This window comes from Trachypithecus francoisi, unplaced genomic scaffold (assembly GCF_009764315.1).
Source record: "Trachypithecus francoisi isolate TF-2019V2 unplaced genomic scaffold, Tfra_2.0 Lachesis_group8, whole genome shotgun sequence".
Classification (NCBI taxonomy): Eukaryota; Metazoa; Chordata; class Mammalia; order Primates; family Cercopithecidae; genus Trachypithecus; species Trachypithecus francoisi.
The window spans coordinates 97,557,742-97,575,176 of NW_022681473.1; the positions used below are offsets into that span (position 1 = coordinate 97,557,742).

At 38.1% G+C, this 17,435-nt stretch overlaps 1 protein-coding gene across 3 annotated transcripts in view; it reads right to left on the reverse strand.

Moving 5' to 3' along the window:
• CWF19L2 (CWF19 like cell cycle control factor 2) overlaps window positions 1–17,435 on the reverse strand; it is a 143,586-nt gene that overhangs the window by 56,913 nt on the left and 69,238 nt on the right. For all 3 annotated transcript variants that reach the window (XM_033207766.1, XM_033207765.1, XM_033207767.1), the window contains one exon: window positions 14,426–14,563. In XM_033207766.1, the coding sequence (XP_033063657.1) occupies window positions 14,426–14,563 (138 nt within the window). The remainder of the gene's footprint in view (window positions 1–14,425; window positions 14,564–17,435) is intronic.

The window sequence follows — 17,435 nt, forward strand, 5'->3', positions numbered from 1 at the left end:
AGAATTTTGTATGTCCAAAAGAATCGGGAGCATTATAAGTAAATACCATCATCTTTGTTTTGTAATATAGATAATTTAACATCAAACTACTGTGAGTACTTATTTTTTTCATTTTAGTCTGTACAATACCTTTAATAAAACTATTTAACAAAAATTATTCTTTTCTGAGAAAATTGCTATTTCACGATTTTAAGATTTCTAGTTTTTTGGGTTTTTTTGTTTTGTTTTGTTTTGTTTTGTTTTGAGATGGGAGTCTGGCGCCGTCACCCAGGCTGGGGTGCAGTGTCGCGATCCTGGCTCACTGCAAGCTCCGCCTCCCGGGTTCACACCATTCTCCTGCCTCAGCCTCCCGAGTAGCTGGGACTACAGGCGCCCGCCATCATGCCCAGTTAAGTTTTTGTATTTTTAGTACAGACAGGGTTTCACCAAGTTAGCCAGGATGGTCTTGATCTCCTGAGCTCATGATCCACCCACTTTGGCCTCCCAAAGTGCTGGGATTACAGGCGTGAGCCACCACGCCCGGCCTCTAATTTCTATCTTTAGTGTTAATGGGCCATGTATATTATGCCAAGATGTATAAAAATCCTAATTCCTACCTGAATTCCTTGATAGAAAAGAGACAAAGATAGGAATTAGAAGCAGGACTCAAGACTATTCTCCCATATGACATTGACTTACGTTTAATTTTATGTATTCAATATTTAAAGTAAGGCATGAATTGCACACTGATTTTTTTTAAAGGTGCTATTAAAACATTGCTAATTTTATTCAGGCAAGCTAATAATATGCTCATGCCATTTGTTAAGCATCTGAGGTTCTAGTTATACACTAAAATATACTGAAAGAATATCATTATTTTTGAAATTTAAAAATGTTTATATTCAATTCTTGATTCTGTGCACTACAAATTAATCACATGTTCCAGGAAACCTGCCCCAGGATCTGACTGTCCCTGTGACCACAGTTCTGGATGATAAAACCTGAAGATGACAATTTCTTCACAGCTCATTGTTGCCATCATTTTGAAATTCTTAAAAAGTGATCTCTACCCGAAAGTGGAGAAAGTCAACAAAAAAGGACAACAAAAATAAGAGATGAAAGACAGTCCCCCGACCTCCATGTCCAAGACATCATTTTATTCATCATCCTTTTTTTGTGCTTGTTTTGTAAATATTATTGTTGCAAAATCAAAACCACGGACATCAATGGGAACAACAGAATATATCTAAACTTTCTAAGCAATTTTGTATAATAGTGAAAGGGCGGTTTCTGGAATTCCACGCACTTGACTTCAAGTCTCAAATATGAGATTCCAGAAAACAAATATTTATTAAATGCTATTATGTGTTAGTGACTACACTAGATAGGATATATTGGTGAGCCAATCATATGAAGCTTACAGAATAGTGGGAAAGACACTAACTAAAGCATTACTCAAAGAACTGTCAAGTTATAGCTGTGATGGCAATTTGAGATGCTAATAGAGGAAGTAAATGAGTCAGAGGTAAAGCCTTCCCAGAAAAAGTTAGGATGAAGATGAGATTTGTATGAATCTTCTGTTTAATCAACTAGATAAAAGGAGATAAAAGGTGGCAAAAAAAAAAAAAAAATAGTGGAAACAGCATATGCAGTTTGTGGCAGGAGAAAGCACATTAATTTGAGAAACTGAATGAAAGTCAACATGGATGGACCAGCAGAAGCAAAACAAAAGGGTGTGATTCAAGATGAGGCTACAGAGATAACGACCAGGCCATTCGAGGTCTTGTTAGGCCACATTTTAAAATGTGGTCTTCAGCCTAACAGCAACAAAATACCGTTCAAACTGTTTTAACCTAGGGACTAAAGGATGAGATGTACATTTTGAACAAAAAATTATTCTGGTTTCAGGGAGATAAGAGTTAAGAAAGAAGTGGAAGAGGATAAGAAGGAATGCTAGAAAACTAGTTAGAAGGCTATTTCATAGACCAGATAAGAAACAAAGATAGCATGGATACAAAGAGAAGTAGATTGGGCGTAGGAAGACAAGAATGGTGACAGATTGGATGTGGAGAATAAAGGAGAGATCTTTCTCCCTCATCTGATAACTACTAGCTTTCTAATCTAGGTTAGATAGTAGTACTACACAATGATATAGGAAATACTAAAAATAAGCCAGATTCGTTAAAGAGATACGTGATCATGGGCAAGTTACTGTATATCTCTGAGCATCAGTTTTTATTAAATGTGCTTAATTATACCACTGCTGAGAGACAATTATAAGTATGATGGTATGTAAAGGGTCTGGCACCTAGCAAGTCCTCAAAAATTTGTAGTTATTACTATTTTCTCCAGATTCTCCCAAGATTGTGTTTTCAAATGAGGCAATTTTGCTTCCTGGCCCTTATTTGGGACATCTGGCAATATATGGAGACATTTTTGGGTGTCACAACTTAGGGTGAGAGGGGTTGCTACTGGTATTTACTGGCCAGAGGCCAGGGATGCTACTAAACCTTCTATGGTTCACAGACAGTCATTCCACAACAAAGACTTAGCCAGCCCAAAATAGCAATAGTGCTAAGGCTGTGAAGCCATGTTCCTGAGGGATTCTGATTCTGATAATTGCACATGAAAAGTTATTTTGCATCCACTAATGATAACAACCATCCACATGAGTTAGGGAGTTAAACTGATTTATTACTGATAGTCTGTTCAGTTTCCAAATTCAAGCCTGGTTATAGAAGAAGTTACCAGAAGTGAATTCATAACCTAAATTCTAAACATACAAAAATATTAATGTCTTCTAACCATGAAAGCTAATGTTTTCCCATTTTGATGTCTGCATAAAGAAAAACCTGAAATACTACAAATTGTCATTTTGTTAAGAACCAGATACTCAGATCCTTGAAAAAACCTCTATGAAAACTAGAGGCTTTTTTAGCATCATTCTGTAGAAAAAAAATGGTTTGCAATGAATCTATTTAATTAGTGCTGCATTATTACACAACGATTACCAACAATGAAAAACAGACTGCAGTCTAATTCTTAAAAAACCACTTCAAATTTTATGACAATGTTTATTAAGTCAAAATTTTAATCAAAACTGTGAAACTATCCTTCAAGCTCCAAGCCCTTAAATCCAATGGAAATAGATGAATTCGTTGATTAAATATAAACTTCATATCATTTTGGATTCTATGGACAGTGAAGTTATTAAACCAGTATGCTCAACTATCAACAATTTAAACTTTAATTAAAATCTGTGAGAATTGTCCAACAGAACTCATAAAATCTCACCAGGGTCAAGAACTGGGACCTGATCACAACTGATACCACTTCTCACCAAGGATAGCTTTTACAAAAAATAAAACAAAATAAAAATAAGTGTGGGCAAAAATGTGGAGACACTGTTGGAACCTATATGCATTGCTAGTGGGAGTGTAAAATTGTTCAAACTGTGGGAAATAGCTTGGTGGTTCCTCAAAAAGTTAAACATACGGTTACCATATGGTCTAGCAATTCCATGTCTAGATATTAATATATACCCAAACAAATTGAAAGCAGACACTTATACACCAATGTTCATAAGAGCATTATTCACACAGCCAAAAGATGGAAGCAACCCAAGTGTCCATGAATGGAGTCTTTAAATGTGTTATATACATATAATAGATTTATTCAGCCTTAAAAAGCAATGAAATTCTGAAACATGCTAAATACTTGGAAAACTTGAAAACATTATGTTAAGTGAAATAAATCAGATACAAAAGGACATGTATTATATGATTCTACTTATCATTAATTACCTAGAACAGGCAAATTCACAGAGACAGAAAGAGGTGACCAGGAGGTTGGGGTAAATGGAAGTGAGCAGGACAGTGGGAAGGAGAACTACTGTTCAATGGGTATAGAGCTTCTGTTTGAGATAATGAAAAAATGTTCTGGAAATGGATAGTGGTGATGGTTGCAAAATATTGTCAATTGATTAATACTTAATGCCACTGAATTGTATATTATAAATGGTTAAAATGGTAAATTTTATGTTACATATATTTTATCATAAAAAAACCCAACTAGGACCTGAACTAAAAAACATTAAATAAATTCTTCTCGTGATCCCTCCTTCTTCCTCCTCCCCTCACCCACAGGTGAGGTTCAGAAAAACAAAAATTATTTTGTTCAGCAGCTTCAACTGGATTCAAGCTCACATCTTTTGGAAAATGAATCAACTAAGTCAATATTTATCTTATTCAGTTCTATAAAAAGGCAAAATATCACATTTATTATTTTATGACATCCAAATTTCAAATTTCCTTGAGGGGATATCACAGGAACATATACATGATTTCACACACTTGGATTGGTCTCCTCCAAAGATAATTTCACTGTGTATCTATTAAAGTCTGTGACAATGAAAATGACTACTATGAGAATTAAAATGACCAAGGGGTTGCTGCAGTAAGATGGCAATTTCAATATTCCTTACCTTATTCTAATCATACATTTAAGAATGGTATATCCCTTAATCTCTCAAAATTTGATATTATTACAGTTTACTGGGAATAAAAAAGTAGGGGATTTCAACTGTATATTATTAGAGAAACATGTAATATGTATCTTAAAGATTACTTCCAGAGGAAGATATATTAAACCTTAAGTGTTACAAACACAGAGAAAATAAATCAGTAAAAATACAAGCACTTTATTAGACAATAAAATCATCTTTTTTTATAATTTAAGGTAAAATCCTAATTATTAGTCTTTTTTTCTCTCCCTTATCATTCCTCTCTTGTACCTTTCATTTTTCATCCCCTCCAGCCCATGATTAATGCTCTATTAGTACCGAAAGGATAAAATTACTGCCCACAGTGCTAACAAAATTAATGAGGAAAGATGTATATAGATCTCTTGAAGATGTGCCTGAGTTTATGTTGCCAAGGTAACACTGACGTCTTAAATTTTAAATGGAAGAGTTTATATTTAAAGAATGTTGGAGTCAATAGAATATATTTTAAGAAAGAGCAAAGCATACACAGCTCATTATTCCCAAATACCAATAAATGATACATGGAAATTGGACAAAGACAATTAAATGTAGGTAACAGTCAACAATTATCCATTAACATGAGTCATTTGAATGACAGTATTGTTTAATGTGGACTGAAAAGTAAAGCTGAAGCTTCTGGTGCTGGCTTTTGCTGCTCATTAGCTGTAGGGACTAGGAAAGTTACTTAGCCTTGCATAAGTCATTTCATTCTCTCAAAGTCTCAGTTCCCTCAGTTGTGAAAGTGAAAGGTGAAACAAGATTAGTAAGCTCCCTGTCCAAATCTAAAATTCTTTGGTTCTATGATTTCAAAGGAAGATATTTCTTTGTCAAAAATAAGTTACTATATACCTATTAAGTTCTAGAACATAATAAAGTAACATAACATAGTAAACATACTAGCATATCTATGGTAAGAAAATTAGACTAACATACATTTCTGTGGTGTTATGAAATGCGTTGGTTTTCATTCACAGTTCCTGATTCATAACTCCCACAGCTATTGTTACAGTCTTGTATTATAATGTTGGGTATCTCAAGCCTCAGAGGCAGGCCTCAGGAAACAGTCTCTCTCCTGCCCTCCTTGGGGCAGGACTCTAATCTTCTCCTACCTTTTTTATTGTGGGTCTTAAGACCATCCCCAGAGAGGGTCACATCCTACGCAATGGGGGAAGGAATACTGAAGCCATGAAGCCTTCACAAAAACCCAAGAGGACTGGGTTTAGAGAGTCTCTGGATACCTGAACACGTGGCGGTTCCTGGAGGGTGGCACTCCCAGGGATGACAAGGAAGCTCTGCACCCTCATACCTTGCCCTACACGTCTCTTCACCTATATCCTTTGTGAGAACCTTTATAATAAACCAGTAAATGTAATTTAAGTGTCTCCCTGAATTCTGTGAGCTGCTCCAGCAAATTAATCGAACCCGAAGGGTGGGGGGTCGTGCAAACCCCAACTTGAAGCTGGGTGGTCAGAAGTTCTGGAAGCCCAGACTTGTGACTGGTACCAGTCTGGGCATCTGGGGGACAGATTTGGGGACTGAGCCCCCAACCTGTGGAATCAGACACTATCTCCAGGTAGACAGTGCTGGAATTCAATGAGAGGACATCTTGCTGGTGTCCAATGCTCGGTGTGTGGAGAAAAAAATCCCACACATTTGGTCACAGAAGTCTTCTGTGCTGATAATTGTGATGTAAGAATAAAGGAAAAACAGTTTAAAAGAGAGTTTTTCTCACACATCTTTTTCAGGATATTTTTTATTCCCCTCTTTTCATTAATTATGTAGTACATATTCAAAAAATCTGGAAAATATAGAAAGGATAAAAAACCATGAATCTTAATTCCCCTATAAAAAAACACAATTAAGTTCATATTTGTCATGAGATACCTTTCTTGGTTTTGTTATAAGAAAGATATGCTATTAAAGTTTTAATGGTAAAACACACCTGGAAAGAACATAAACATAACCTGAATTTTGGAACTGCAAGAAAAGAATGGGCAGTAAAAATTAAATAAACAAATATAAGGTACTAATCAAAAATAAGGGCCGGGCACGGAGGCTCATGCCTGTAATCCCAGTACTTTGGGAGGCCGAGGCGGGCAGATCACAAGGTCAGGAGATCGAGACCATCCTGGCTAAGACGGTGAAATCCCGTCTCTACTAAAAATACAAAAAAATTAGCTGGGCGTGGTGGCGGGCACCTGTAGTCCCAGCTACTCAGGAGGCTGAGGCAGGAGAATGGCGTGAACCCGGAAGGTGGAGCTTGCAGTGAGCCGAGATCACGCCACTGCACTCCAGCCTGGCGACAGAGCAAGACTCTGCCTCAAAAAAAAAAAGTAAAATACACATCAACAGCAAAAAGCAATAGGGCAGATCTGAATACTGAGCACAGGTAGTTTCAGACTTCTGTTCAACATGAAACCTTTCCTGTGCCCCTAGTTTAAATCAGGTCACCCAGGTGTTACTTCCAAAAGACTTTCACTTGTCTGTCACAGTTCTTTGTACGTCCAAAATTACTGAACTATTTTTCATAGCTATTTATTTAGTGCTTCCTTTTCCCCACTAGCCTAAAAAGCTCCATAAAGTCAAGGATCATTTCTTCTTCATGTGCCAGTATGTCCCCAGTAGAACAAACACCTCATACACTGAATGAGTTCAATTAACATTTGTTGACTAAATAAATAAGCAGTCTTGTTTTATAAATTTATATCAACTATTCCTGACTAGCTATTTTTCCCAAGGCCTAAGATCCATTTTCAGGGGAACTACTAAGTAAGAGAAATACAGGTTGAATATCACATATCCAAAATGCTTGGAACCAGAAGTGTTTCAGATGTTGAATTGTTTTGGATTTTAAAATGTTTACATATACATTCCATCTTGGGGATGGGACCTAAGTCTAAATTTGAAATTGATTTATGATTCATATATACCTAATACATATAGCCTGAAGGTAATTTTATGCAATGTTTTAAATAGTACATGCAACCAAGTTTGTATATTCTGAACCATCAAAAAGCAAATGGGTCACTATTTTGGTGCCCCAAAAGTTTTGAATTTTAATGCATTTCAGATTTCTAATTTTTGGATGAGGTATGTTCAACCTGTACCTAAATTCAAATACATTTGCATTGAAGGTTTTATATCCTAATCCAGGGACTGAAAAACTACAACTTCCAGGCCGGGCGCGGTGGCTCAAGCCTGTAATCCCAGCACTTTGGGAGGCCGAGGCGGGCGGATCACAAGGTCAGGAGATCGAGACCCTCCTGGCTAACACGGTGAAACCCCGTCTCTACTAAAAATACAAAAAACTAGCCGGGCGCGGTGGCGGGCGCCTGTAGTCCCAGCTACCCGGAGGCTGAGGCGGGAGAATGGCGGGAACCCGGGAGGCGGAGCTTGCAGTGAGCCGAGATCGCGCCACTGCACTCCAGCCTGGGCGACACAGCGAGACTCCGTCTCAAAAAAAAAAAAAAAAAAACAAAGAAAAACTACAACTTCCAGTCCACATCAGGCCATCCACATGTTTTTTGTTTTTTTGTTGTTTTTTTTGAGATGGAGTCTCGCTCTGTTGCCCAGGCTGAAGTGCAGTGGCACAATCTCAGCTCACTGCAAGCTCCACCTCCCGGGTTCACACCATTCTCCTGCCTCAGCCTCTCAAGCAGCTAGGACTACAAGTGCCTGCCACCACACCCGGCTAATTATTTTGTATTTTTAGTAGAGACGGGGTTTCACCATGTGAGCAAGGATGGTCTTGATCTCCCGACCTCGTGATCCGCCCACCTTGGCCTCCACCGCACCCGGCCCATCCATGTGTTTTTGTAAATAAAGTTTTGTTGGAATATAGTCAAACACATTCATTTACATACTGTGTATGGCTGCTTTTGTGCTACAACAGCAGTGCTGGTAATTCCAACAGAAAGCTAAAAATATTTACTATCTGGCCCTTTGCAAGAAATGTTTGCCAACCTCTGTTTAATGACCTTAAACTAGACTAATGACTTTAAACTAATAACAAAAAGAAATGTAAAAAGTGTGCCAACCTCTGTCTAATGACTTTAAACTAGACAAATGACTTTAATAATAAAAAGAAACAAAGGATAATGAGCTTCTGTGGTCATTCACGAAAACATTTGACATAACTAAACTATATACCAGCAATATTACTATCAAAAATTCAATAACTTAGCTACTTTAGTTCATAAACTTATAAGAGTGAAAGGATTAAGCACAGTATTCTTAGAAATGGCCAACACTTTAAATACTTTCTTTTTTTATAGGCTTTTAGTAACATTTCAAATTTTTAGCAGAGCTGATTTTAATCATTAAACATACAAAACAAATTGTTACTCTGCTGTAATTATTAGGCAGGATGAAGTAAAAATCCCAATGCAAAATCAGCATTTCCATAGCAACCTGTACTTCCATTGGCCCCACTGCACATAGGTAGGAATTGACACTGTTTTGTATATTTAGAAAAAACACCTCCATTAAATAATACAAAAAAAATTGCTTGGACAAAAATAACACATTTGTCAACATATTAACACAACACTGCTACAAATTCGATAATATATAAATTGGTGAATCAAAAAATTTTTTTAAAGTGTGGATTGAATGTGTATTATTAGCTGCACATTCAATAGCTTATCTAATTTGTAGGTTTACTAATGCTACCAGTTCTGGTTGATTCCTGCTGAAATTACTGGGTAATACCTAAATCATATAAAAAACAAAACAAGCATATATTTATAAATAATATAAAAAATGAACGAAAGGTGAGGAAGAAACATTTGAGTGCCTACTGTCTATCCTAGGAAGACTTCTCATAAATAGATTTTAATAGGAATGGTTTCATATAACTATTTAATCCAAAACAAGTCATCTTATAAAATTGGAACATTATTTTGTAAATCAAAACTTTCTATTTCAGCTAATACAGACCAGAAATAGAAATTTAAGGGCCAGATGTCACTGGTAAATGTTTATATTCTAGCTTCTATAATGTTCTGGCTTAGTAAACGTCAATTAAAAAAAAATCAAAAATGTAAAATGTTTCGGGAAAGTAATGAAGATGCAATTATTGCCAAATCAGCTAATATTAAATAAGCAATCCTATACAATACAGTAACCCCCCTTTATCTGTGGTTTCACTTCCTGTGACTGCAGTTACCTGCGGTCAACTGTGGTTCAAAAATATTAAAAAGAAAATTTCAAAAATAAACAATCCATAAGTTTTAGATTATGTGGCATTCTGAGTAGTGTGATGAAATATGCTGTTCTCTCCATCCCCCCAGAGGACATGAATCAGCCCTTTGTCCTGCACACCCACACTGTGTATGCTACCTGTCTGTCCATTTAGTTATTCAGTAGCCATCTCAGTTATGACTGACTGTTGCAGCATAAAAGAGTTTGTGTTCAAGTAACCCTTATTTTACTTAATAACAGCCTTAAATTCCAAGAGTAGCGATGCAGGCATATTGTTATACTTGTATTTTATGATTATTGTGGTTAATCTCTTACTATGTCTATCAATTATACTTTATAAGTTAAAATTTATCATAGGTATGTATGAATAGGAAAAAAACATAGCATACATACAGTTTGGTACCATCCACAGTTTCAGACATCCACCTAAACTCAAGTGATCGTCCCACCTCAGCTTCCTACGTAGCTGAAACTACAGGTACGTACCACCACACTCAGATGATTTTTTATTTTTTGTAGAGATAGGGGGGGTCTCACTTTGTTGCCCAGACAGGTCTTGAACTCCTGGCCTCAAGTGATCCTCCCACCATGGCCTCCCAAAGTGCTAGGATTACAGATGTGAGCCACCACACCTGGCCCTTGTTCATTTTTCTACTACCAAATTTAAGAATCTACCTACATCTATATACTAATACTCTGCCTTTCCTCCTTATATAATTGATGGATGGTAATCAGCTCCCTTCTAAGGTCACTTCTTCTCAAATTCACTCTTGAACCCAACATAATCAGGCTTTTTTCCTTATTGGTCAAGAAAAAACCCATACTTTAATTAAAGTCACCAGAAACCTCTACACTGCCAAATCCAGTGGCCATTTCCCATCTTCAAAGATTTTCCTCACCTCTTAGAAGCAGCTGACATAGTCATTCACAACCTCTTCTCTGTCTTCTGAAACACCACACCCTTGGTTTTCCTTCTGCCTCACTGGCTGCACTTCTCAGTTTTATTTGCTGAATCCTTTCTGTCCTCTCCAGGACACAGTCTTCAGACTCTCCTCATTAACAATTTCTTCAATCCCACTGCTTTAAATACTATTTAAATGCTAACACAGGGCCAGGCGCAGTGGCTCATGCCTGTAATCCCAGCACTTTGGGAGGCTGAGGCTGGCGGATCACGAGGTCAAGAGATAGAGACCAGCCTGTCCAAAGTGGTGAAACCCCGTCTCTACTAAAAATACAAAAATTAGCTGGGCATGGTGATGCACGCCTGTAGTCCCAGCTACTTGGGAGGCTGAGGCAGGAGAATCGCTTGAACCCAGAAGGTGGAGGTTGCATTGAGCCGGGATTGAGCCACTGCACTCCAGCCTGGTGACAGAGGGAGACTCTGTCTCAAAAAAAATAAAAATAAAAAAAGCTAACACATCCAAATCTATATGGGAGAGCCAGCATCTACCCAGAACTCCAGGGGCAGTCACCCCACACTACCATGTGACCGAGCATTTCATACTTCACACATCCATAACAGTATTCTTGATTTCCCACCCCCTCAAAATTTGTCCCTCCTGCAATTTTTCCCATTTCAATATATGGCACCAGGAATGCCCCAAATCCTGACACTTTTCACCAGTTTTACCACTGTAATTCATCCATGGCTCTATCTGAACTAATATAACACTCTCCTCCTAAGTGATCTCTTGCTTCCACTAATGCCTCTCTACATTGCCTTCTCAAAAGAGCAGCCAGAAAAATTCTGTCAAAAATATAAACCAAATCATGACACAGCCTTGCAAAAAAAAACAAACAAAAACAAAAACAAAAAAACCTTCAAATGGCTCCCCATCATTAAAACAAATGTGAAAGTTATCCATGGCCTGTAAGACCCTACCTCAGCAGTCCCCAACCTTTTTGGCACGAAGGACCAGTTTCGTGGAAGACAATTTTTCCCCAGACAGGGCAGCAGGGGTGGTGGTCGGGGTGGGGCTGCTTTCAGGATGAAACTGTTACACCTCAAATCAACAGGCATTAGATTCTCATAAGCGGGTGTGTAACCTAGATCCCTCATATGTGTAATTCACAATAGGGTTCATGCTCCTATGAGAATCTTGCCACTGATCTGACAGGTGGTGGAAATTAGACAATGATGCTGGCTGGCCTGCTCTGCACACCTCTTGCTGTGCAGCCCAGTTCCTAACAGGCCACAGACCAGTACTCATCCGTGGTCCAGGGATATGGACCCCCTGCCTTACATAATCTGACTTCTGTCTCCTATCTCATCTCTACTTCTCTTTCTCTTCCTCCCTCTACTACCAGTCACACTTGTCTTTTTGCAGTTTCTTGATGTTCTTCAAGCTTGTCTTTGCTTCGGATCCTTTGCTGTTTCTTCTACTTGAAATAATCTTCCCTCAGATATTCACAAGGACCTCTCGCTCACTTTTTTCAGTCTGATGAAACATCACCTATACAGACAGACTTTCCCTCAACCTCTGTTGAAAATATCATCCCAGTTCCTTCTACTTTGCTTCATTTTCTACAAAACTATTTTCAATTTTATAATATATTGTTATATAGTTTATATATTTGTTCACTTTCTCATCCACTAGAAATATAAGCACCTGAGGGCACAAATATTGACTTAATTGCTTCTATGTATCCCTCAACTAAAATGGCATCTGAGACTAATTAAGTGTTCAATAATAACTGCTGAATTGATAAATGGCTATACAATTTTTTTTTTTTTGAGACAGAATCTTGCTCTGTCGTCCAGGCTGGAGTGCAGTGGTATGATCTCAGGTAAACACAAGCTCCACCTCCTGAGTTCAAGCGATTCTCCTGCCTCAGCCTCCCGAATAGCTGGGACTACAGATGCGTGCCACTATGCCCGGCTAATTTTGTATTTTTAGTAGAGACAGGCTTTCACTATGTTGGCCAGGCTGGTCTTGAACTCCTGACCTCATGATCCACCCACCTAGGCCTCCCAAATTGCTGGGATTACAAAGGTGAGCCACTGCACCCAGCGCTATTACAATTTTTAAGATGGATTTTTCTTTAACTTGGTTTATGATTCATAAACTTGAATGGTTTGTAAGATTACTAAAACTATTTAATTCAGACTTCATACACAGAGGTACCACTTTTGAAAAGGAAACTCTAACAAAAATATGTCTTCCTTTTTTCTGCATTAAAATTCCAGACCCTAGGAAATTTCTGGCATTTTTTCCAAAATAAACAGAAGTAAAATTATCTTAATGGGCTAAATGTAAGATCTCATGTAACTCAAAAAGCCATTTCCATTTAAACTCAATTTTACTTTACTGCCCTCTTCCCCAACACATACATACACATACAGATATCTTGGTTACTTTATTTTAGTTTTCATTAAGTTTAATTTTTTACCAGGTAACATACTTACATAATTGTGTGAATCTTAAAGGTTAAAAAAATAAAAGATTGTAAGTCTGAAAAGAAACAGTGAAAAGTCTCCCCATCCCATGGCTATATCTCAGTGAGTCAGTTCAAACTCCCACAACCAAAAAGTAACCATTGTTATTATAGGGTGGAAGTTGGCCATTTTTTTGTTTAAAAAGTCACACAGGAAATATTTGCAGCTTTATGGACTACCACTCTCTGTCACAACTACTCAATTCAGCCATTATAGAGTGAAGGCAGCCTTAGATAATATGTAAATACGTGTAGAGTAGTACTTCAATAAAACTTAATTTGCAAATATAGGCAGTAGGCTGAATTTTTCCCATGGGGGTCACAGTTTGCCAAAACCTGTTACAGAACAGTTTAAATACCAATGTCTCTTTTATAAAAAATGCTAATGGTAGTGTTTGGAAGAGACTTCAGTGGAAGAGACTGCAACAAAGAATGCTATTTGAAACAAAAATTCATCCTACCCGTAATGATGTATCAAAATGATATATATTTTCATATAAATAGATTTAAGATTATTCCCAGATGCCTCTCCATAATTCATAATATATTAGTGCAAATAATTTTTTTTTTTCTTTTCTTTTTTGAGACCAGAGTCTTGCTCCCTCACCAGGCTGGAGTGCAGTGGCGTGATCTTGGCTCACTGCAACCTCCACCTCCTGGGTTCAAGCCATTCTCCTGTCTCGGCCTCCCAAGTAGCTGGGATTACAGGCGCCCACCACCACACCCAGCTAATTTTTGTACTTTTAGTAGAGATGGGGTTTCACCATGTTGGCCAGGATGGTCTCAATCTCCTGACCTCGTGATCTGCTCGCCTCGGCCTCCCAAAGTGCTGGGATTACAGGCATGAGCCACCGCGCCCAGCCCAGTGTAAATATTTCCTTCTACCTCTTCATGGCACAATTATGAAGAATTGGAGGAACGTTAAGGCAAGACGGAGTGGTAACCTAACTATCGGCGCACTGTCAATCATTAACTCTGGCTTAAAATTTTCTCTTAAATGGTAGATCAAATGTATAATTAAAATCTCCACAGAATGCATTAAAGAAATAAACCATAGTCTATATTTAAAAACAAACAAAATTTCAAATGTCTATTTCTCAACCAGATCAATTCCAAAATGCATGTTTCTAATAAGTCTTACAAAGGATTTAATTTAATAAAATGAACCAAGATTAGAGAGAATCGGATCTCTCCAAAAAGCAGATCCCTGTTACACTGAATAACCAGCTTCTCAAAATTCAGAGGTATCCTAGGAATATATCTTACCTTAGATGCCATTCTCATAAAGAGCTTGTTTTGATTTTCTGCTGTTCCCATCTTTTCATTTTTGACTAAATCATTTAGGCTTAGATTATCATCATCATGAAAGTATCTGACCCTTTCTTTTTCCTCATGGGTTGAAACCTATGACAAAATTAACATTATTAATTTAATGAAAACATGAGTCTCTGAAGTATTTAATAGATTACATAAAAATCTGATGTTAAATGTAAAAATCCCACTATGTAATCACAACCTTTCCTTCCAGTTTATCCCTAGTCTGCCAGCTTCCATGTGAAAAAACTTCTATTAGAATTACACTCCCTACTTCTGCCTCTTTACTCTCCTCTTCCCCAGGGATAGAAGCATGGTATTATCTGCTTTATGAGTTTTGATGAAAGAGTAAAACTGCTCTACCCCTTCTTCTCTCTTTGCTGCTCTTCTCCTTATAGTTAAAATTCCTTACCACTGTGGTGGGAAGACTGAAGCTATCCAGAGATGGAGTAAGTATATCAACAACAGAGGTGAAGTATTAGCAAATCCACTGCTATGAATTTAATGATTATGTTGCCCCAAAATTCACATGTTGAAATCTCAATAAGAAGGTATTAAGACACAAGGTCTTTGGGAGGTAACTGGGCTATGAGCATAAAGTACTCAGAAATGGGATCAGAACCTGTGATGGTTAATACTGAGTGTCAACTTGATTGGACTGAAGGATGCAAAGTATTGTTCCTGGGTGTGTCTGTGAGGGTGCTGCCAAAAGAGATTAACATTTGAGTTAGTGGACTGGCAGTTAGTGGGGAGGCAGACACACCCTCAGCGTGGGGGGACCATCTAATCAGCTGCTAGGGTGGCTAAAAGATGTTGAAAGAACTTGACTCGCTGAGTCTTCTGGCCTTCATCTTTCTCTCATGCTGGATGCTTCCTGCCCTCAAACATCAGACTCCAAGTTCTTCAGTTTTTGGACTCTTGGACTTATACCAATGGTTTGCGAGGGATTCTTGGGCCTTCGGCCACAGACTGAAGGCTGCACTGTCAGCTTCCCTACTTTTGAGGTTTTGGGACTTGGACTAGCTTCTTTGCTCCTCGGCTTGCAGATGGCCTGTGTAGGACTTTACCTTGTGATTATGTGAGTCAACACTCCTTAATAAACTCCCCTTCATATATGCATCTATCCTCTTAGTTCTGTCTCTCTAGGGAACCCTGACTAATACAGTACCTCTATTAAAAGACATGAGTGTTTGTTCTCTCTCTCTTTTCTCTGTCATTTGATTAAACAAGAAGACTATCATCTACAAACCCAGAAGCATGCCCTAATCAGACAATGGAGCTGCCAGCACCCTAATCTTGGACTTCTCAGTCTCCAGAACTGTGAGAAACAAATTTCGGTTGTTTAAGCCATCCAGTCTACGTTATAGTAGCCCGAACTAAGACACCAACTTCAAATTATTAAACCCTTGTTCTGTAAACAGCTTTATCAAAAGCAAAGCTGATATTCTGGTCTCCATCTAATTCAGATGTTCCTATCAGTTGGTTCCATACCCAGGTGCGGAACAGAAAAATACTATTTATTTCCTCCCAGATCAAATCTTACCCATGCTGCTCTCACATTCCCTTATCCAAATAAAACCTCATCTTTAACTTCTTTGAGATCTTTGGAACAGGGGTGCAACTACATTTCCCAACATTACTATTCTTGTCTTTACTAGCTTAAACCTCATGTCCCATGACTTCAATCACCCCCTGGCTCCAGACACTTAATTTCTAGCCCTCCTGTCTTCTCATCATACTCAAAGAACAAACTCGGCTTGTGAAAGTGTCTACCTTCTTTACTCCTGTGCCTAAATTGCTAAGTAATATGCAGCTCAAAAAGGGCCCTCGATGCCTTCTGACAATGCATTTAGGGATCCCTAGTCGGTGCCACCATTTCATATAATTCAAACCTTTACTATTCTCCTCCTGTACCTCCTCTCCAACCACCAAATTCCTCCCATTACATTAGAAGACATACCTATCCCACTTCTATCTGTTGAATGAATTAATTAGAATCTCTAGCAACACAGGCACTCAACAGGCAAAAAATAAACATTTGACAGAAATATTCTGAATGAACAGTTCTTTTGTATATGCAATTATCACTTGTCTGATCTTCCAAATTTAAAATTAAAAACCTAATTTGGGAAAGCTGAACATGTTGTTTTTGCCATCTCAAGAGGCTCAAGGTAGTGCTAAAAACTAATTACTAGAGTTGGAAAATGGAAAAGAAAATTAGCTTTATAAAGGATCATGGCACCTACATAATGAAGCCATTACTGTGTATGGATACCCCATCACCAGGTCTCAAGTTACCTGTCTAATACTAGTAGCAGCTCTGGGAGACCAAAGTTTTCCCTAAGAGCTATAGCAAGTATGCCAAAAGCAGCTGAAAACAACATCAAAGAAATGTAAACTAAAATTAAAATTGCCTTAAACATTCAATGTTAACAACTGTTTTAAAAAACACAGTTGGATTACTTTCCATTCTGTAAAAGGCAAAACGATATAACTAAGAATAAAAGTAAGAATAACATCATTGCCGGGCGCGGTGGCTCAAGCCTGTAATCCCAGCACTTTGGGAGGCCGAGACGGGCAGATCACGAGGTCAGGAGATCGAGACCATCCTGGCTAACACGGTGAAACTCCGTCACTACTAAAAAATACAAAAAGCTAGCCGGGTGAGGTGGCGGGCGCCTGTAGTCCCAGCTACTCGGGAGGCTGAGGCAGGAGAATGGCGTAAACCCGGGAGGCGGAGCTTGCAGTGAGCTGAGATCCGGCCACTGCACTCCAGCCCAGGCAACAGAGCGAGACGCGAGACTCCATCTCAAAAAAAAAAAAAAAAAAAGAATAACATCATTTACTACCTTCCAATATTGGCATTCAAAAGCCACATTTCAGAAAATATTTTGTAATCTGATATGAAGAAAGCCCCAAGGGAAAGAAGGAATTCTGAATTAATAAACAAAGATATATGTTA